This window comes from Anomaloglossus baeobatrachus, chromosome 6 (genome assembly GCF_048569485.1).
Source record: "Anomaloglossus baeobatrachus isolate aAnoBae1 chromosome 6, aAnoBae1.hap1, whole genome shotgun sequence".
Classification (NCBI taxonomy): domain Eukaryota; kingdom Metazoa; phylum Chordata; class Amphibia; order Anura; family Aromobatidae; genus Anomaloglossus; species Anomaloglossus baeobatrachus.
This window is the reverse complement of record NC_134358.1, coordinates 223229307-223252320: the sequence shown is the minus strand read 5'-3', so window position 1 is coordinate 223252320 and position 23014 is coordinate 223229307. Positions and strand designations below refer to the sequence as shown.

Below are 23014 nucleotides of genomic sequence, written 5' to 3'. Positions count from 1 at the left end.
ATTGCCCCTCCAAAGGGTTAATGCTGAGCCTGGAGGTAATTGGGAGGTCCATTGGCCAGTAAGTTTAACATCCAACGCAGTTCCTCCCTCAGGCCAGCAGGGGGAGCTCTGAACCTGGGATTCCAGGGAGCATTCCTTAAGCCTGACCTGAGGGAGGGGTTAGTGTTCAGTCTGTAGAGAGAAGTGATAGCAAGCAGACGCAGAGTAGTGCTGTCCTGTGGAATTGGGGCCTAGAGCTGGAGCAGCTTGGCCCAGTGAAGCAGGAGGAGCAGAGAGGCACAGAAGAGACTCGGACATCGAAGTCTGTGGCCACCAGGGCCTAAAATACTCCCTGGTAGCCGAATCCGAAGGGCAGGAGAGCTGCAAGCACCTGGCCCATAAACAGCCCGAAGGTACAGCTGCATCATCAGGGCCCGGTGTGGACTCCAGCAGAGAAGCACCAGAGAGGGCCTGCGCAGCCTACCACAGAGGGAAAGGGACGTACCACCGGTCCCAGCAGCAAGAGGGCCATTGCTAAATTCAGAGAGCAGGGTCCTATCACAGTAAGGAAAAGAACAGGAGTAGGCCTCATACTCATCTGGCCAAAACGACATCTCAGTTACTTCCAGGCCGGCCGGAGCCCTCTACCACCTGTAACGGTCTCCCAGGACTAACCGTTTGTGAAGTAAAAGAGGAGAAGGTAAAGAGACTGTTGTTTGTGCCTGTTTCTTTCATTGCCTGTCGGCCCTGCACCGTGTTATCCACACAACACCATAGACTCTCACGAGCACCAACAGTGTCCCCGGGGCACCGCTCCACCTGTGGGGAGCAGTACCACCATTGCTGCCATATCATCACCCCGGAGGCCTCACACAGAAGCGGCGGCTTAATAGCCGCATACCACAGGTGGCGTCACGAACACAAACTTTATTCACCAGCCATATTTAACTGACACCCACCAGGGCCACGGAGTCGGGCCCCGCCACCACTGACGACCCCCGGACTAGTCCGGCCCGGCACCGGGTGTCCCATAGCCCTGGGGTGGGCGAGTCAATTTTGGCGTCACGAACAGGATTTCGTGCCCGGTCCCACCGTGTACTGTGCGCCTGCAGAAACTGTGCTTAAAAGACTGTGTTACTGTTCGAAAACTGCCGCCGCCATTAGCCTCGCTGAGCGCAGGAAGAAGGGGGTGCCCGAAAAAAAGCGCGAAGGGAGCGCGCCATCAGTGCGGAGGGTCGTTAACCCCGCGCTACCCGGAAGAGATTTTAAAAAGAAAGCGGAGCCTGGTAAGGTCCACTAAGGGGGAGGAAGATGTCCGACACAGAGGGAGAGCAGGTGGTTGCAGTAGCTCAAGACGCAGCAGCACCGGCCGATGTAATCCCAGTCGCCGTCGCCCCAGCCCCCGCTGTAGCGCCGGTAATGCCGATCACAATGCCGTACATCCCGGGAGCAGAATGGCTGCCGCAGTACTCCGGGGAGTCACATACCCTGAGCGACTTCAGAGAAAGGCTGCACAGCTTGTTTAGAGTGTATCCGCTGACTGAGAGCCAGAAGGTGGGCATATTAATGGGGCAGCTAGCCGGCGCGGCCCAGCGTGAAGTGAAGTCTTGGCCTGATACAGATAAAGGGACAGCAACCCAGATACTGGCCAAGTTAAAAAGAGTACTTTTGACACCCGCACCGCAGCAGAAATAAAGATGAGATTCTTTGGGTGCAAACAACGGGCCACAAACAGCATAAGGGACTATGCCTTAAACTTGCAGGAGGCCCTGAAAGCAATTAAACAGGTGGACCCAGAGAGTGTACGTAAAGAAGACAAACTCCTAACTGAGCAGTTCATAGAAGGGCTCCTGTCAGATGCCCACAGGACCCAGCTGCGTATCATGGTCCTGCAGAACCCTGCTCTGGACTTTGCAAAGTTTAAGGACCAGGCCATCCAGGTACTGAGAGAATTTATACCGAATGACCCAGTACCCCTCCGGCCTCTTGCTATCACGTACCCAGGGGTGGTGTCTGCAACACGAGCCGCTGCAGGGGCTGAGGCGCAGTCCCTGGATAAGGTTCCCGCTGCAGAGCTCAGACAGCAGGTCCAGGAGCTGACCAAGACTGTGGCTGCCCTTGCCAAGACCGTGCAGTCTCTACAAGTGACCCCATCGCCTGCAAGAATCGAGTTGGCCTCCAGCCCAGATGACGTCCCATGGATGTGACAGAGGAGGATTCCACCGACCCGAGGAAAAGACACAGAACGGTATGATTCAACTGGACAACCAATCTGCCGCCGCTGCAGCCAGGCGGGCCATATTGCAAGACATTGTCCTTTAAATGGGCCGAACCTGGGGCCAGGAGCTAACCCCCAGGTGTAAGGAAGCCCGGCTCAAACCCCAGTCGCAGCAAGTATGTGGGAGGACGCCCGGTCCTTCCTATTGTGCTGGCTGGGATCCCTTTGAATGCCCTCCTGGATACGGGGTCCCAGGTAACAACCATCCCTTATATAAAAACTGTACAAAAGATATTGGGCTGATTCAGACATTGACCATGGCCCAGATGATGATTTAACAATTGTGGCCAGTAATGGTCAGCCCTTGCCTCAAATTGGGTACAAGGAAGTAACCATTAAAGTGGGGCGGGTAGAATTGCCGTGTCAGGGAATGATAATTGTAGATATTGATCGCAAGGAATCTAACCCACTGCTAACCATTGGTACAAATGTGATGGAAAATTGTATTGCCGAAGTGATCATTTTGGTGCAGCAGGCGTCTGAAACTGCCAGCTCCGGGCAGCAGCGTGCCCTACAGAGGGAAATCAGAGCCCTGATGAGGAGGCAGCAGGTAGAGCTGGCCGGAGGAGAAATTGGCAGGGTGAGGGTAAGTGACCCCCTCCCCATTGCAATACCCCCAAGAAGTGAAATGTTGATATGGTGTCGGGCAGCAATAGGCCTCAAGGGTCAAGATTACCAGGCCTTGGTAGAACCGGTGTATTGAGAAAGGAGGCCTGGAGTCCTGAAAGCCAGAGGGGTAGCAGACGTCCGCAAGGGAAGAGTGCCCGTCCGTGTCCTGAATTGTGGGGAGGAGGAAGCCAAATTGCCCCGGTACGCCACTGTAGCAAAACTGTACACTGTCAGTAACAATACCATCAAAGCAGTGGAACCCTTGATCCCGTCCGACCAGGCGGAAGACAATGGCTCCAAGGGACAGCTGGAAGACTGGTGCCAAAAATTACATGTGGGCACCGACTCCACCCCCTCACACCAAAAGCATGGGGTTTACCGGGTGGCACAGGAGTACGAGCGGGTCTTCAGCAAACACCCCCTAGATTTTGGGCAGGTAAAAGGGGTTAAACATGAAATCCCCACGGGTGATCATCATCCCATTAAAGAGAGATACCGCCCTGAACCCCCAGCACAGTATCAGCATGCCAAAGAAATGTTACGGGAAATGAAGGAGGCTGGGGTTATCAGAGATAGTTGTAGCCCCTGGGCAGCTCCACTAGTGCTCGTAAAGAAAAAAGATGGTACAATGAGAATGTGCGTAGATTACAGACAAATTAACCGCATTACACATAAAGATGCTTATCCACTACCCAGAATAGAAGAGTCACTAACAGCCTTAAAATCAGCTAATTATTTCTCCACCTTGGATCTCACCAGTGGGTATTGGCAGGTTCCCGTGGCAGAGGCGGACAAGGAGAAGACTGCATTCACGACACCAATGGGCCTCTGCGAGTTCAATTGTATGCCGTTCGGGCTCTGCAATGCCCCAGGGACATTTCAGAGATTGATGGAGTGCTGCTTGGGCCATCACAACTTTGAAACCGTGCTATTGTAGCTGGATGACGTCAGTCTACTCCAAGACCTACGAAGACCACCTGAGGCACTTAGCAGAAGTGTTTGAGTCCTTGTCGGAGTATGGCCTGAAGATAAAGCCGTCCAAATGTCACCTCTTGAAGCCAAAGGTACAGTACCTGGGTCATGTGGTCAGCGCAGAAGGTGTGGCACCTGATCCGGAGAAAGTCACCGTAATCAAGGACTGGCCAAGACCCACCACGGTAAAGGAGGTGCGGCAGTTCCTTGGGCTGGTGGGCTACTACCGAAGGTTCATTGATGGTTTCACCAAGATAGCAGCGCCTCTTCAAGATCTCCTGGTGGGCCAGCCAAAGAAGGCTAAGAAGCAAAGCCATCCATTTGAATGGAACAGTCAAATAGAAACATCTTTTGTCCGGCTGAAAGGGGCTCTCACGGGAGAAGAGATTCTGGCCTACCCTGACTACAGCCAGCCGTTTGTACTGTACACAGACGCCAGCAACGTGGGACTGGGAGCAGTTCTGTCCCAGGTGCAGGGAGGCCGGGAGAAGGTGATAGCTTACGCCAGTAGGAAGCTTCGTCCCACAGAAAGGAATCCAGAAAACTACAGTTCCTTCAAGCTGGAGTTCCTCGCTATTGTTTGGGCAGTGACTGAACGCTTCAAGCACTATCTGGCATCGGCCAAGTTCACCATCTTCACGGACAACAACCCGTTGACACATCTGGCAACAGCCAAGTTAGGTGATTTGGAGCAGCGATGGATGGCCCGGCTGTCTAACTTTGACTTTACCATCAAGTACCGGGCTGGCAAGAAGAATAACAATGCTGATGCGCTGTCCAGAATGCTTCACTTGCCCGAGTCTGGAGAAGACCTGGATGAACTCGAAGAGATAGAGTTACCGGCTTTCCATCACCAAGGTGTCTCCCAGTGTGAGCATGCTGTAGGAGTGAAGCGCTCGAGCCAGGACGAGGTCTCGGTCAACCCATTACTCCACCATAATTGGGAAGAGACACAGAACGGTGACCTGGCCGTGCGATTGGTCAAAGAAAGCTAGCACAAGCTGAGACCCACCTTGGCCCAGATGCCCCAGAAGAAGCCCAGCAGCTGTGGAAAGAGAGGGGACGACTGTTCACCTACCACCTACCAAGGCAAGCTATGCAAGAGATATGTCAACTGGCGAACGAATGAACTCGTCTGGCAGATAGTGGTCCCACAGAGGGATGATCCAATGGTCCTAGCAGCTTACCATGATAAAGCAGGACACTTCGGGTGGAAGAAGTTGGATACCCTACTCCGTGATCGGTTCTACTGGGTGCACATGAGAAAGACAGTCGAGAAGTGGTGCCGAGACTGTGGTCCGTGTAACCTGAGGCGGAAAGATGGTGCCAGCCAGAGGTCTCCCCTACAGCCAATTGTCACGAAGCAGCCCCTAGAGTTGGTGGCCCTGGACCACGTGAAGTTAACACCGAGCCGGTCAGGCTATGTTTACGCCCTCACCATTGTGGACCATTACTCTCGTTTCCTGGTAGTAGTGCCTGTGAAAGACCAGACAGCCAGAACAGCAGCTAGAGCGTTTCAGGCATACTTTTGTCGACCTCACGGTTACCCTGAAAGGGTACTAACTGATCAAGGTCCTGCATTCGAGGCAGAAGTGTTCCAAGAGTTCTGTAACATGTACGGTTGTAAGAAAATCAGAACAACACCGTACCACCCCCAAACCAATGGATTGTGCGAGAAGATGAACCATGTGGTTATTGATATGCTCAAGACTCTACCTCTGGAAGAAAGAAATCAATGGCCAGAGAAGTTACCAGATCTGGTAGACCTGTATAACCATATCCCAGTAAATTCGACCAACTGCAGCCCTGCTTACCTGATGCGAGCAAGACCTGGCAAGTTACCTGTAGACTTGGAGATGGGAACTGTGTCACCTGAAGCAGTTCAAGAGATAGAAGATTGGGATACAGAGCGACAACAGCAGTACCGCAGAGTTCAGGAATGCGTAGAAAAGAGCCTGTCCCAAGCGAGAACGAGACAAGAACAGAACTACAATCAAACGGCCCCAGCAACTCCCTTAGCACCTGGAGAACAGGTCCTCAAGAAAAAGCGGAGGGCGCATAAATTAGATGATCAGTGGGAGAATGAACCCTACACCATTATTCCCTCCAACTTTGACAATAGTAAGGTATGCCTCATAAGCAAGGATGAAGGCAAGACCTATCAAACAGTTTCTAGAGTCCGCCTGAAAGCATGCCCTGAGCGGTGCAAAATCCAAAAAGAAGAAATACAAGAAAGTCCCCAAATTCAAGAAAAGGAGGAAGAAATGATCCAAACAATCCTCAGAAAATTCCCCAAAACTTGGACCCGAATCAATAACGCCATAGTGGTACCAGTCTTGACGTTCCCGCAGTTGGTCAAGCCGGAGACAGAAGAGGTTCCGGATCCACCTAAGGAACTGTCCGTCCCAACACAAGATGACACGCCAGCAGTAGAACAGGAGAATCAACCCCCTGCCAGTGGTGAACCTGTCGTACTCTTGGCGAATCTGAGACCCCGTAGGCAACCAACACGCATACCTGTCAGGGTTAGGCCTACCAGTAACACGGAGGGGGCAGGCACTCCAAGTAGTCAGGGACAAACCCCAGAGCTACGCCGGTCCCAACGTAGCACTCGGGGACAGTCCCCTCCAAGGTATAGAACATAGAAAGTAAAATACCTAACAGAATGTATATAGTTAGTTGAAATGTCTTGTATAAAATGTTTTTTGTCTTAGGTGATTAAGTAAATGGACAATTGGGCCACTGGACTATGGGTGGCCAATACTCTAGCTGTACATAGTTAGCACCAGTGTGCTCAGCACCCCTGAAGAAAAACCCGTCCGGCGTGCATAGAGTGGGGTCATCAATGCTCTGACGCACGCCCAGAGCCTACGTTGGGGGTTTTATCGCGGCGGGTCCCCCTTGGAGCAGTGTAATGGACACCCGGCAGGGAGCCACACTGGACTCTTATAGTATTGTTTAAGTTTGTAACGTTTAAGAAAATGTGCCTCCCATAATGGGATGAAATGTTCTAACATGTTTTGTTTTGTTTTCTTCAGTCCGGGAGAACTGAGTTTAACTAAGGGGGAGTGTGGAGCCCCAGGACCTGGTCGCCACAACAGCATTGCCCCTCCAAAGGGTTAATGCTGAGCCTGGAGGTAATTGGGAGGTCTATTGGCCAGTAAGTTTAACATCCAACGCAGTTCCTCCCTCAGGCCAGCAGGGGGAGCTCTGAACCTGGGATTCCAGGGAGCATTCCTTAAGCCTGACCTGAGGGAGGGGTTAGTGTTCAGTCTGTAGAGAGAAGTGATAGCAAGCAGACGCAGAGTAGTGCTGTCCTGTGGAATTGGGGCCTAGAGCTGGAGCAGCTTGGCCCAGTGAAGCAGGAGGAGCAGAGAGGCACAGAAGAGACTCGGACATCGAAGTCTGTGGCCACCAGGGCCTAAAATACTCCCTGGTAGCCGAATCCGAAGGGCAGGAGAGCTGCAAGCACCTGGCCCATAAACAGCCCGAAGGTACAGCTGCATCATCAGGGCCCGGTGTGGACTCCAGCAGAGAAGCACCAGAGAGGGCCTGCGCAGCCTACCACAGAGGGAAAGGGACGTACCACCGGTCCCAGCAGCAAGAGGGCCATTGCTAAATTCAGAGAGCAGGGTCCTATCACAGTAAGGAAAAGAACAGGAGTAGGCCTCATACTCATCTGGCCAAAACGACATCTCAGTTACTTCCAGGCCGGCCGGAGCCCTCTACCACCTGTAACGGTCTCCCAGGACTAACCGTTTGTGAAGTAAAAGAGGAGAAGGTAAAGAGACTGTTGTTTGTGACTGTTTCTTTCATTGCCTGTCGGCCCTGCACCGTGTTATCCACACAACACCATAGACTCTCATGAGCACCAACAGTGTCCCCGGGGCACCGCTCCACCTGTGGGGAGCAGTACCACCATTGCTGACATATCATCACCCCGGAGGCCTCACACAGCAGCGGCGGCTTAATAGCCGCATACCACAGGTGGCGTCACGAACACAAACTTTATTCACCAGCCATATTTAACTGACACCCACCAGGGCCACGGAGTCGGGCCCCGCCACCACTGACGACCCCCGGATTAGTCCGGCCCGGCACCGGGTGTCCCATAGCCCTGGGGTGGGCAAGTCATCTACATGATTCAGAGATTTAAAGGGACTCTGCAATGTAATCTGAAGATGGCATGCTGTAACAGTTAAATCAGAGAATTCAGCCCTGCATCTTTGGCGCCCCTCAGGCTCGGGTCACCACAGGGTATTACACCTCAATTAGGATGCAGTATCTATCTCAGGTAAGGAGGGGGTTAATCACCGGTGTTCCACATTCACACACCACATACAGCTTAGGAGCCTTCACCCAAACTGGGTTGGCCCAGGGTAGGCAGGGGGGTGGCCATACGAACATGGACTTAGTGGTCACTGTAGCCAGCCACCTGGTGGCCAGGTTCCACTGGGAGTAGAAATCGGCACAACACACGCACATAAAAGACAGACCCGTCAGGACCATAGTGCTGGCAAGACATATCTGAACAACTTGGACTTTACTGGGCCCAGGGGCTTGGAGCGGGAGCTCAGCCAGGGTACCTAACTGCGGAGGGGGGGAGACGCAAGAAATAGGAATCTCACTCCTTCTCTCTCACAACACCGGTGGTGGCCCCTTACCAGACCTGGGATTGACCGGAGCCCACCACAGCAGTGACCAGTGTGACCGGGCTGGCAGCCGAAGTTGTGAGTAAACTACACCTTGAACCCGCAGAGACTGTGTTGGCTCATCCTTACCGGCGCCGCCGTCCAGCGCTTAGGTGCCAACGGCCATTACAATCCTCATCATCCACCCGGGGCCCGCTACGCCTGTGGGGAGTGACACCAACCCGGCTGTCATAACACCTGGCCCGGCGAGGAACCCGGCAGCGGTGGCTACTCCCTGGCCGCATATCACAGGTGGCGTCACAACTTTTCCCTATATCCCACTTCCACCACCATTTAACTGTACGCCTCGGGGCAACAGAACCGGGCAAGGCCACCCCGTGACAACGCTTGACCTGACCCGAAAAGGCCCGGCGACGAGTAGGTTAATCGCCTGCCCCGTGGGGCGCTACACATCTCTTATCTCAAAGTTTGTTTTGGTTTACCTGCAATGTTAGTTTAAGCCTCTTTGCTTTATCATTAGTGGGTCTGATAAGCATGTGAGCTGTTGTCCAACTCCGCCCCCTCTGTGATTAGCAGCTTCTATCTATAGAAATGTACACTGAAAACCTGGTATGTGTGGGGACAGCTCACCCTGCCCTGCTACATGCAAAATCTTGGCTTGGGTCAAGACAGATGCACTCAGTAATCTAAGTGATACATCGTTGAACTCAGGAACTGCTTGCCTACATTATTTTGCTCTCAGATGAGGTAGCAAAAACCTGCTGCCAGATTCCCTTTAATGCTTTCCATTTATAAACATAGGAAAGATTCTATTTCTTCGGAGAGGATTATTATAGTAAAATCAAAGTAGGATATGAAAGTATAAATCACAGAATTGTCCATATTTTATAGAAAAGAACACTCAGATATTTCTTCCATAAGTCAGTTTCTAGGTACTCTGGCTGACCAATACGGTTATGACTATACCAGTATGAGCAGTCATCAAATTCTCCTAGTCTTTTATGGCAAATGTGCCCAGATATAACAAAATTACAATGAATATTAATTTGGAGGAATATTACCCTCTGTTGTAGGGCAATATGTGCATCAGTCACCAAGGCTGATCCATGAAAAGAAGATAGTAAACCTTCAACAAAGCGGAATTATTAAATCCAAGTAACTTGATTCTTTTTTGGAAATAAAATGGATTAAAATGTTGTCCAAACTGACTAACCATTGTCCATGTTATATTAGAGCAAACTACATAATTTGGGATAGAGCCAGATCTCTCGCTGGCCAAAACAGAGAGTCAGTATTGTTACCATAGTACTAAATTAAGAAATCTGGCTCCAGAAGTGGCCTAACGTGCTTAGAAATTTGTACTCGCTTTTATCGATAGAGAAGCAGGCTAACTAACAAGTCTTTTACTGATGCTCATGTGTGCACATGACACAATGGCATATGTAGTGTGTTGTAATCTATTAGGCAATAGAGTTACTAGAACATAAAGCTTGGGGTTGTGCAAATATATCTCAATAATGAAACCAAATTCCAACATTTCATCTGATTTCCAAGATAATACAGAAAAAAAAATTATAAATAAAAAAAATTCACGTATGGACAGATTAACTAAGAGAATGCAATGCAATACCTTCTCAAAATAAGCAAAATAATGGCAGACACTACCACATTTATTAAAGGGGTTGTCCACTAATAGGACAACTCCATCTCATTCCCCATGTTTGCACTGTTAAAATAAAAAAAAGCTTATACGCACGGTCCAGAGGTGTCGGAACTTACTCTCCCAGGGCTAATGTGAGATTATTGTGTCAAGCGAGCCCTGCACACAATCAGCACCGGCTTTGTTGTCTGTGCCTAATGGTTGCAAACATGGGGAATAAGAAGGGGCTGTCCAAGTAGTAGATATCCCCTTGAACCTGTTCCTGACCGCTGACGGTAAATAAACTTTGACGCTTGCTGGGCTTTATGCAGTGGCAACATTTCTTGGGTCGGCAGTCTTGCAGAGATCAAGACCCACAGAGTTCTGCAAGCACTAGGATTCCGATGCAGAATTCTAACACTTATCATTTTCTGCCTGTGCTATGTTCTAGATGCTGCGATCAACAGCAATAGACATTTCAGAGGACTCCTTATCTGACCCCTCCAGTATCCTTGAGACCTGATCATGAGGAGCCGAGGGTTGTCATGGAAGCTGAATGATGACCTCTGGGTCTGCAAAGTACAGTGGCCTGTTAGAACCAACCAGAAGCATGGTCTAACAGTCGACCTGCCAGTGTAAAGCGTGATAATAAAAGTTAAGTTAAAAGTTTCACGGAGGCACTAGGAAAAAAGGAGTAAAAAAAAAAAAAAAAATTTGAAAAAATTTTGTTCAAGAAATAAAATTAAAAAAAAACATACCAATAGATACATATATTTATATAAAAACAAACAAAAAAATTACACAATTGTTATTGTCACGTCCATAATGAACCGATCTATAAAACTGTCACACTAATTAACCTCTTCAGTGAACAGCGTAAAAAAAAAAACTAGCAAAAAAGCATAAAAAAACCCTATGCTTTTTCATCATACTGCTGAAAAAAAGTGGTGCAAAAGGCTAGCAAAAAGTCAAATGTAAATAAAAAGGGTATTGCTAAAAACGTCATGTTGTCCTACAAAAAAAACAAGCTGTCACACAGCTCCGGCAGTGGTAATATAAAAAAAACTACAACTCTCAGAATACAGCGATGCAAAAATAATTCTTTCATCTAAAAAAATATTTCTATTGTGTAAAATGGAAAATATATAAATATATAAAAAAAATGTAGTATCGCTGTAATCATAATGAGTCGAAGAATAAAGTAGTTTTATAGCTTTTACTCCAATGAGAAGGGCATAAAAAAAAAAAAAAAAAAAACAATTCCTCAATTGCTGGTCTTTATCACTCTGCCTCACAAAAATCAGAATGGAAAGCGAATAAAAAAAAATGAAATAGGCCCAAAAATAGTAGAAAAAAATATTCAACTCATCCAGCAAAACATGACTGTCGACAGAAAAATGGAGAAATAGCTCTTAAAATATGTTGATGGAAATACTTTTTAAAGCATTTTTTAGTGAGTGATATTACCAAACATAAAAAAAAATATAAATCTGGTATCACTGTAATCAAGCTTACCCTAACAATAAAGCAATCTTATCATTTATACAAAATTAGGAACAACATAATATGTACCGTATTTTTCGCTTTATAAGACGCACTTTTCCTCCCAAAAATTTGGGAGGAAAATGGGGGGTGCATCTTATATAGCGGTACCTGGGGGGGGGGTCCTGTCTGAGGCGATCGGGCGGCCGGGTGCCTGTGGCTGCATGCAAGCGGCCGGGTACCTGTGCTTGCGTGCAGTGGCAGCCGGGTACCCGTGGCTGTGTGCGGGCGGCAGCCGGGTGCTGTGTGGGGTCGGCAGCCGGGTACCTGTGCTTGCGTGCAGTGGCAGCCAGGTACCCATGGCTGTGTGCGGGCGGCAGCCGGGTGCTGTGATGCGGGCGGCAGTCGGGTGCCCGTGCGGGCGGCAGCCGGCTGCCGCCCTCACACAGGCACCCGGATGCTGCCCTCACACAGGCACCCAGGTGCCGCCCGCACACAGCACCCGGCTGTCGCCCGCACACAGCCACGGGTACCCGGCTGCCACCGCACGCAAGCACAGGTATCCGGCCGCTTGCACGCAGGGTGGGCGGGCAGCCTGCTGGCTGCCACTCTGTGTTGCGGGGCGGGCGGCTGTGCAGCAAGTTACCAGTTGTCCGCGGTCCCACTTTCAAATGATAGCGTTGGTGGAGTTCTTGGATGAGAGCTCCATCTGCGCGCGCGCTGCTCCGGGAGTCAGCGCATGCACAGATGGAGCCCTTGGATGAGAGCTCCATCTGCGCATGCGTCGCTCCGGGCGTCATTACTTGAAACGGGACCGCGGACACACTGGGAAAACACCGCATCCGTCTGCTTCACCACTGAGCAGTTGCCGCCGCTGCCACCACTGAGCAGTCGCCGCCGCTGCCACCACTGAACCGGGACCACGGACACTCACTGCACCGGCCTGCTGCACGGCTCACCCGCCGCCGCTGCCGCCGCCACCACGGACCCCACGACTCCTGCCACCACGGACGCCACCGCGCCTGCAACCACGGACCCCGCTGCCACTGACCTGCCGTGCCTCCTGTGACCCCCGCTTCACCACCACTGCTGCCCCCCTCCGGTAAGAGAACACCGGAGTATAAGACAGACCCCATTTTTCTTTTTTTTACCTTTTTTTTATGTCTAAATTTGGAGTGCGTCTTATAATCCGGTGCGTCTTATACAGCGAAAAATACGGTAAATAAAACCAATTCTTGAAGTGCTCTTGATTTGTTCATTCTGCCTCCCAAAGATCGCACTACGGCTCGGCTCACATTTATCCTGCGCTCTATGCTCAGAACCTTACACTGGGGTTCAGATGAAACCCTGAGAGATTGATTATAATGAGGCAGAGGGAGTCACCTTGAACTTTGTCTAGGCTATGATACAGCAGTGTCCGTATTTTTAAACATTCATACATGTGCATTTGGCTACAGTTTTGTGAAATTCTGAAAAGATAGACACCACCGAACAGAGGTCAGAGCGCAAAATATCTCTGTGTGCCTCGTAAGGGCTCATGCGCATGTTGCTTATTTTTTTGCGCTTCTGCAGCGTTTTGAGCAGCAGCGTCTCATTGTCAAAGTGAATGAGTTCTGGTTCCCCAGGAAAGTCTATGAGAATCATGCAAAATCCGTGCGATGCTTTTTGAAACGCAGCGTTTTGATTGTCAAAAATTTGTGTTTTGAAAAGCAGCATGTCACTTCTTTTGAGCGTTTTGGCAGCATTCTACACCCATTGAAATCAATGAGTTGTAGAAAAACGCTACCAAAATTCTAAGCAGTGCATTTGCACTGCATTTTTGTTGCGATTTGCATGTTTTTTTAACATAATAAACGCAAGTCTTTCGGTCTCTCTCTTGTCCATATCGGTCTCTTCCTCCCACCCCCTCTCTCATACTCACCGATCCACGATCACCGGAGCTGCGCTGCACGGCGTTCACACTGTAGCGGTTTCTCCTCTTTTGAAAATGCCGGCTGCTCATGAATCCATCTAGTATTCCCTGCTTCCCCCGCCCACCGGCGCCTATGATTGGTTGCAGTCATACACGCCCTTACGCTGAGTGACAGTTGTCTCACTGCAACTAATCACAGCCTCCGGTGGGCGTGTCTATACCGAGCAGTAAAATATATAATTAAAAAAAAAACCAACGTTCGCTCCCCCCCAATTTGGATACCAGCCAGGGTAAAGCCACACGGCTGAAGGCTGGTATTCTCAGGATGGGGAGGTCCAAGTTATGAGGAGCCCCCCAACTTAACAATATCAGCCAGCAGCCGCCCGGAATTGCCGCATCCATTAGATGCGACAGTCCCGGGACTCTACCCGACTCATCCCGAATTGCCCTGGTGCGGTGGCAATTGGGGTAATAAGGAGTTAATGGCAGCAGCCCATAGCTGCCACTAAGTCTTAGATTAATCATGACAGGCATCTCTCCGAGATACCTTCCATGAATAACCTGTAAGTTAAAGAAAATAAACACACACATCCAAAAAATCCTTTATTTGTAATGAAAGACAAAAAAAACACCCTCTTTTACCACTTTATTAACCCCTCAAAAACACCTCCGGGTCCGATGTAATCCACGCAAGGTCCCACGACTCTTTCAGCTCTGCTACATCAGAAGCTGACAGGAGCGGCAGTAGAACACCGCAGCTCCTGTGAGCTCCATGCAGCAACTGAAGTGAGTCGTGGGATCAGCTGTGCTGTCACTAAGGTTACTCGCGGCTACCGCTCTCAGGTGGAGGACTGCAGCTGTGGCCGCAAGTAACCTGAGTGAATGCACAGCTGATTGCGCGGCTCACTGCAGTCACTCAGGAGATTTGCGATCACAGGAAGTAGGAGAGAGAAGACAGAAGTAGGAAGATTCATCCTCTGGGGGAGAAGCTGAGACCCGCACCCCAGAGAGCCATTGAGAAACCCCAATTTTCCTGGAAAAGGACTGCTGGAGTATTGTGACTCATCCCAGGACATTTATCCCACTACTGGACTACTTTACCCTCTGTGTGGTGGACAAGGATGAGCACATTACTATAGGTGAGGGACAAGGATGGGCACATTATAACAGAATGCGGACAAGGATGGGCACAATACTACAAGATGCGGACAAAGATGGGCACATTACTACAAGATGGACACATTACTACAGGATGGGGACCAGGATGGACACTTTACTAAAGGATGGGAACCACTGGACTATGTCGAGCCTGGAAACTTTTCTAATAAATTGGTGAATGAGGGACAGTGTCTTGCTATTGTTTATCTAATTTTAGGTCTTTCAGGTTTCCATTTGTGTACTACAGCGAACCTGCATAAGTTTTTTGTTTTTTTTTATAAAATGGTGAACCAGGAAAACTGTGGGTGAGTGTTTTTTCAAGTGAACTATTTGTGTGTGTATTATTCTCTTTTTACTTACTGGGTTAGTAATTGTGATGTCTGATAGACAACTCTCTGTTACTAACACAAGGGCTTGATGACAGCTTACATCAACCCCCAACAACCACTTCCCTCGATTGCCAGCTCACTAGGGCAATCAGAAAAAGTCAAGGCAAAGTGCCAGAATTGAAGCATCTATTGTGATGTGCCACTTCTGAAGAAGCTGTGGGCTGCAATTTTTAGGCTGGAGAGGGCTCAATAACCATAGACCTTCCCATCTTGATGGTATGAGCCCACAGCTGTCTGCTTTACCTTGGCTGGTTATCAAAAATAGGGGGACGCCATGATGTTTTTTTAATTATTTAAACCAAGCATGAAAGGCACTCAAGGGTGCACATGTATAATATGTAGGGGATTGTGACATTATACAGCTGCAGGATGTCTATGTCTATCTATGCTAATATATTTCTATAATCTATCTAGCTATATTTTTTGTGTGTCTGTATATGTGTGTTTGTTTGTATTGAGACATGGGTGGTTGTAATGTTTCTTATGAGATGGTGAAGGTAATAATTATGTATTATTTTATACCACTATAATCTGAAGTAAACTTGTTTCTTTCCTTTGGCAACTTCCTGTTTGTTTTGTTGCCCGTGTTTCAATCAACTTTATTGAGACAAAAAAGCATGTAACAAAAATCGCAAGGAAAAAAAACGCAAATAAACTAATGGTGCAGAAATTTTGCAGCGTCAAAAACTCAACAAAGACTGATCTTGGGAACGTAGCCTTGGGCCCTGTGCGCGCGCGCTGCGTTTTTTGGGTGCAGTTTTGGTCTCAAATTTCCTTCACCAGCAAAGTCTATGAGATTTCATTTCTGCTCTCCGCACGTTGCAGTCTTTTTTGGCTGTATCTTTGTGGTGATCATAAACATGCAACATGTCAATTCCTTATGTGTTTTTTGCCAGCGTTTTTAAGCCCATCCAGGCAATAGATTTGACTTAATAACGCAATAGGCAAAAACACAGTAAAAAATGCATCAAAATGCATGTGTTTTTTGGATGCATTTTTTGCCAAAAACGCTGCATCTTTGTAGTCACCACAAAGACGCAGCTTGTGCACATAGCCTTAGACTATGTGCCCGTGGTTAGTGTTCACAGCGTTTTGGATGCAGCATGTTTTCGCTGAGATCAAAACGCTGCGTTGTACAGTACAAGCACAGTGGATGGGATTTATAGAAGTCCCATGCCTACTCTGCAGTGTAAATGGACATGTGGTACGGATTCCTGACCAACAGTATGTCAATTTATTGCTGCGAAGCAGTGAGTGTTTTCCACAGGGAGCACGGAGAGGAAGTCCACAGCTTCCCGAACCCTGATTGTGGGCACGGGCAGCTGCGGACAGCACTCACGGCCATACAGGAGAGTACACGCTGAGTCCAAGACGCAGTATGTCCAGATCGTGGGCACGTAGCTTCATGGTTTACATGCAGGTTACCGATTTAGTTGTGTCTACCTAGTAGTCTAACACAAATATGAAGCAATTTGGGTACACTGAAGTATTATAAATCTATACAATTACGAGAATGTTTTTTGACCAAATCCGTAAAACGTTTGTGAACGTACTTCTCCATATGATGTATTTAGAAAGTGCTGTCTAATAACAGATCCACTCAGGCTGCAGTGTGACTAACGTCTTGTATATACAGCATTATACAGAATGCCTCTCCGCTACATTCCAAGATGTTACATCACGCTGCAGGTGCGGCCTTAACTTCCAAGTCTAAGAAAGGTTTCTCTTTATTCCTAGAGCTGGGTGGTGCCAGCACGTTACAGGTACCCACTGGTACAGGCACATATCCGGCTACCGGAGGAACTAAATGCAAATCTCCAGTATGGACCATTTCATCTCATTTTACAGACGAGTATGAACATCTGAAGTGTAATAAATATTTATATGACAACAAAAAAACACTTTCCACATGTAAAGAGTCCTGACAAACACTGGTTTACATGCTCTCAGAAACAAAAATACACAGATATTTGAAAAACAAGGAAGTGTGCTTAGAATATACTGCCGCCCTATCAACTTCCCACCGCCCTCCTCCTCCATCAGAGGGCTGCCTTAGTCATCAGTCATCATATGTCATGTGGATGTATGGAGCAAAATCGAGAACAGCATAATCGCTTTCTTAGGGGACGTTAACTCTGTTGAATTTACCATGGCAAATCTACATCAATATCCACCATAAACCCTGCATGTCTTACGTTGGGATTTGTCAAAAAATTGCTTCAAATTTGTCACGGAATTTCACTACATACCCAACACGCGTGGTCATAGCCGGAGGCTGCCTTTACATGATACCTATGTAATGCAGATTTTTATGCCGAGAATCCAGTGCCTATACATAGTACCAGCTAAGTAGATGAAATTTCAACAAATCTTACCTACACATTCTGAATATGTTCTATACACTAAGGCCCTGAGCAACAATTAGCCAGGGGAAGGTGTTTAAGTCCCTTTCCTTTTCCATTGTGGGTACTTGTGGCCGTTTTTGACCCCAAATTCATCAAAATGGCACATGATTCAAGAAGTTAAAAATGGCCTTTATTTCCTGCATTGAACTGGTTTTTTTGTGACTCTTGGGTAGCAAATAAATATCAAATGTTTCAAAAAATGGTGCACAAATTGGACCAAAATAAAGGTGTACTCAAAAATACATCAGCATGGGTACTGGAGTGGACTTTAAAAATCTGCTACTAATGAATTATGTGAAATTATCTGAAATTGCTAAACTGCCCCCAAAGTGGAAAAAAGCAGAAAAATAAAATCACAACAGACTTAAAAAAGGCGTAAATAGAATAATGAATTGTATGCAAACAAAAAAAGGTGCAAAGGCAATGATGAATTGGAGCCATGTTGATATGCAATGCAGACTTATAAAGTGATAGAACGTCAATTGCCTTGTACAAATTTGTACAAGTCTTGAAGAAACGGTCCGTCTGACCCAAATCCCTCTGCTTTTGTTCCCACATTATTCTTACTTTGGAAATGACCAATAACCCTGTATGAAAGTAGTAGAAGGTCAGCTTTACACATTTACAGTCCAATGACAGACCATGATGCTCGGACTGGCTGCGGCTCTTCTGACCCCAACTGAATGATATTTGCATATGAGACTATCGAATTTGGGTGAGAAAAGCAGACAATTATCAAGGCATCATGCTCCATACTTGGACCATGAGTGTGAATCAGGCCCAAGATGTTGACCTAGTCAGAGACCTCTTGTTATAGGTCTAGTGCTCCTATATTTCTAGAAGGAATAACAGAGAAATGAACAATGCAAAATTATAAGAAAAATCCTACAGAGTTGTAGCATTTCGAGAAATTCATGTATTCAGACATTTCAAGAGAGGTGACAGCTTCTTTTTTTAACAAGGCAAATCCATCAGCGATATTGTATTCATTGATGATAAATTACAGAGGTCTTCCCAGAATATACATTTATCATAGGTGATAATCTACCTTCAGGTAGACCTCTTTAGAGATTTCTGCCTCTCTTGGTTAACCGAGGTCTCCAAGTGTATAGTAATAGGTTTTCTGGATTCTTTCAGGTACACCAACTCTGTATTGTATGTGTGTCTGGATCTGTCTGCCCATTGTCTTCTACTTTTATTAATAAGGTACAATTTAAGGGATATTTTTAAATGGGAAAGCTATCCATGGGATAGGGGCCAACTTTCCGATCACTGGGAATTTTACTGGCATGTCCCTCACCAATCCAGAGAACCGAAACGCAGAAGAGTCTGGGCTAAATGAAGCAGAGGTGGATCTCTACCGCTCCATTCATTTTAATGGGAGATCCAATGATCAGATAAGAGCAGCACTGCACTATCTCCAGCACTTCTATTAAGAGTGCATGGAGGTGGTAGTGCACATGATCGACCTCTGCTCCATTCCGCCAGGGCTGTTCAGAGCTACTATTTTCAGGATTGCTGGGGGCCCCGGTGTTCAGACCCCCAGTGACAGGGAATAACTTTCACACTTGAGAATATTCCCTTAAAGGGAACCTGTCACCAGATTTGGCGATTATAACCTGTGGTCACCACCAGTGAGCCCTTATATACAGCATTCTAACATGCTTTTATATGGGAGCCCCAGGCCGCTCTGTAGAACGTAAAAAACACTTTATAAGGCTGCTTTTCACACATCCGGTTTTAGCAGTGCGGCTAAATCCGGCTCTAAAACCTATGCAACGGATGCAGCGAAAAAAACCGCATCCTTTACATAAGTTTTTACATGCGGCCCGTCCGGTTTTTTGCCGGCATGCTACTGAGCATGAACAGTGCAAAAAACGCATGCAGCGGCCGGATGCATTTTTTGCCGCATCCGGCGTCCATAGGCATGCATTGGAAAAAAGCGCCGCTACGGCCGGATGCAGCGCGATGCGTTTTTTTTTTCGCCGGACAAAAAAAAATGTGCCAGGCAACGTTCCATCCGGTCGCCGCATGGGCTAAATATGCCGCATCCAGCAAAAACCGGACCAAACGCAAGGCCATGCGGCACAATCCGGCACTAATGAAAGTCTATGCGGAAAAAATGCAATCGGCGGCAAAAAAAAAAAACGGGGGGCAGTCCAGTCTGATGAGTGTTGCTGCTTACCGGTCCGGCACCTCCTCTCTGCTGCAATTGCCGTCCTCCCAGCCCAGTATGGATGACACGCCCCTACGTCATTCACACAAGGAGGCATTGTGGTCCAGCGTAAACGCGCTTTGATATGCTCTACTCAGGCCAGATTAAAGTATTGTAGTGCGCATGCACGGGTGGTCTTTCACCTTTCCTCGCGCCTGCGCATTACAGTACTTTCATCTGCCCTGAGCAGGGCAGATCAAAGCGCACCTGTGCAGGACCGCAATGCCTCCTTGTGTGGATGACGTAGGATGCGTCATCCATACTCAGGTGAGTCGAAGGAGGAAGGCAATCGCAGCAGAGAGAAGGCGCCAGACCGGTAAGCAGCGACACCCATCGGACGGGACTGATCCTTAGGTGAGTATTATAAAAGTGTTTTTTTTACGTTATACAGAGCATCCTGGGCTCTTATATACAGTGGTCTAGAATTTTGTATATAAGGACTCAGTGGTGGTTGCCGCAGGTTATAATCACCAAATCTGGTGAGAGGTTACCTTTAAGCATCTTAAAGGGGATTTTCCACTTACAAAAAGGTGGATCACAAATGCTCTAAAATACCAAACAGAGCAGTTACACACTCTCCCCCAGTCCAGTGCCATCTATCTGGCGATCAGCCACTGAGCTTAGTAGTCTTCTGCTGCAGCCAAAACAAGATCTAAGCAGCGGCAGAGAGCAAGCACTGGAGCATAGAGGCCGAGTACCTGTTCTGTTCGTAGAACATTTGGGGTCCACATTCACCCTCCACTCCATTCATTGTCTAAAGGTGAGGAGAGAAATCAGCTATTCTAGCAATCTCATTGACTTAAGTGTCCAGGATTTCTCCCATTCTTCCCCCGTATTTTGGAACTCACCAGTCACTCTCATCCACCTTTGTAACCATCAAATAAAACCTGAAAACCCACCTCTTCTAGAACAATCTGCCATAACCCTGAGACCACCGCACAGGAATAGGGCAGATTCTGCCATTACCTCCCCCCCCTCCCCTGTGAATTGTAAGCCCCGCAGGTAGGGTCCTATTTCCCATGGTACTTGTCTGTCACTTAGTTGCTTGTACGTATACTTTGTCATATGTAAGGGTTTTTCCGGGCTGTGGACAATTTGTGTCACAATTCCTCTGTATTCAGAGCGTGAGTAGGTGGTCATTAGGCTGCCAGTGTGCACAATGGACAATGGGACATGGAGAGGAGGATGAGAATCTAGTCGGCACGTGACCGCCCACCGGCACTGTGCATACATACAGTAATCTACGGTCGCAGTGTCTGCAGAGACATCATGTTACATACATGATAATGATTGAATGGGGCTGTCACCATTAGACCCCACTAATCACTACACTGGGGTCCCAATCACTCCCCGCAGTGGTGATCTAAACCACATGACTGCTGAGGCCAGAGATTGATGTCAATAATGCACTGTACAGGGCGCCTTCACTTCTGGTGCCTGAGAGGAGCCCCGGAGTGACAGTGATAGAATCTTCTTTATTAATGATTGATTGCTCTCAGTGAGAGAAACACAATTATAATCTTGTAGATCAACTCTTTTGAAAACTTTGCAGAATACTTGAAAATCCCTTTAACACTAGAAGTCCCAGGAATTTCGAGCTCCATAGGGTCTCAATGGTAGAAATGTTTAATGACCCCTCTCTGGGACTTCTAGTGTTAAAGGAAAATGAAAGGCAACTGGAGAAAGACATCTGACACACTATCACACACCTGACCGCTGCAGACAATCACAGGATTCAGCGTTTCAGTGACATCCTGACAGTGCAGTCATCACACCAGACTGGATTCATGGGGTGACAGGAGGGGGACATCCCTCAGTGTGGCATTGTATGAGAATGTCAGACAACCCCTTTAATGCCAGGCAGGATAACATCCAAATCTACAAAGCTTCCCCCCAGTATAGTGGGCACATGGCTGACACTGGCGAGGGACCCACAGCTTATGAAGGGAAGCAGCTTATGGCTTCGGGTTTACCCTGCCTGGCATCACTTCTATATGTAAGAAATAAATGGAGGTGACAGGAGCTGATGGCAGCCCCATACACAGCGCACAGGTGAGAAGAGGCAGAAGGAAGCTCCTCACCTGCTCCAGGGGCATGTGCAGGGCATCGCTGAGCGGCTGCAGGGGCGGTGGAGCCCGTGGTCCGGGAGAACTTGCTGCCTGGAGCCTCCATCACCTCCTCAGCCGCAGGAGAGCGGGCACCGGGGAAACCCAGGAAACCAGGCAGCCGTATCTGCGGCAGAGCCCGCCCTCAGGCTCTGGACCAATCACAAGTGGCTGCTATTCCCCGGGTGGGGCCGCTCACACCTTCCCCGGTACTCGTCTAACCGGGCGGGTGAGTGTGAGGAGGCTCCACAGCGGCCGGCTCCCCGCCTCCTGCACTGGGCAGAGCATGGCCGCTATCTCCTCAGGAGTGACATCCTCCTTCCAGTGCGAGCCGAGACGCCTGGGGACAGTCTTTACCTAAATGCATGTATTTTGGGCTATAAATAATTTTTGCCATTGGGCTTCATTACATATTTTGCCCCTTTGGCTTCCACAGCTTCTGTGTTGCACTGTTTGTTACTAGCTGCAGCACGAGTTAACTGAATATCCATCAGTGAGTTGCTGTGGCGGGCCTGCTGGCAGAAATGCGCACGCAATGCTTTTCCATCTTTTTTTACGTTTTTGGTGTGCTTTTGTGAAGTTTGAGGTCACAAAGATGCACCCAAATCTATGCATTTCCTCCCCCAGCAGAGTCTCTCAGATTTCTATTTTGTTGTCCGCACAGAGCATCTTTTTTTGGCTGCGTTTTTAAAGACGCAGCCAAGATGCAGCATGTCAATTCTTTTTACATTTTATCCCTGCGTTTCGGAGGACTGGCAGATCAATCCACCGTTGACTTGGGGTCAGCCGGGGGGATTGATCCCTGGTATCTGGCTAGATGCCAATCCCCTTATACAGTCTATAGGGACCAGAATCCAGCACAAAGGGGTAGGAGCTAGCGCGTCATACTTACCGATTCGCCGGGGTGGCTGTCACACTGCTCCTACAGCCACTCATTAACTTCCTGGGCCGCTTATTACCTTCATTGAAAATGCACTACTTCCCATGCCCACCGGCATCTGTGATTGGTTGCAGTCAAACGAGTCCCCATGCTGAGTGACAGCGTGTCTGAGGCTTCCAATCACAGATACCAGTGGGGCAGTTCTATATCGTACAGTAAAATAACTAAATAAAAAAAAAATTAGAGTAGGATCCCTCCATATTATGATACCCAACACAGATAAAGCCCGACAGCTGGGGGCTGGTATTCACAGGCTGGGGAGACTCATAGTTATTGGGC

At 48.2% G+C, this 23014-nt stretch overlaps 1 protein-coding gene across 1 annotated transcript in view; it reads right to left on the bottom strand.

Annotated features, from left to right (window-relative positions):
- The window catches only part of MBOAT1 (membrane bound glycerophospholipid O-acyltransferase 1), a 119159-nt gene extending 97230 nt beyond the window's left edge, over positions 1–21929 (bottom strand). The window contains 2 exon segments of the mRNA XM_075316435.1: positions 21772–21813; positions 21815–21929. Coding sequence (XP_075172550.1) covers positions 21772–21813; positions 21815–21862 — 90 coding nt within the window. The 5' untranslated portion in view covers positions 21863–21929.
- Positions 21930–23014: the final 1085 nt, after the last annotated feature.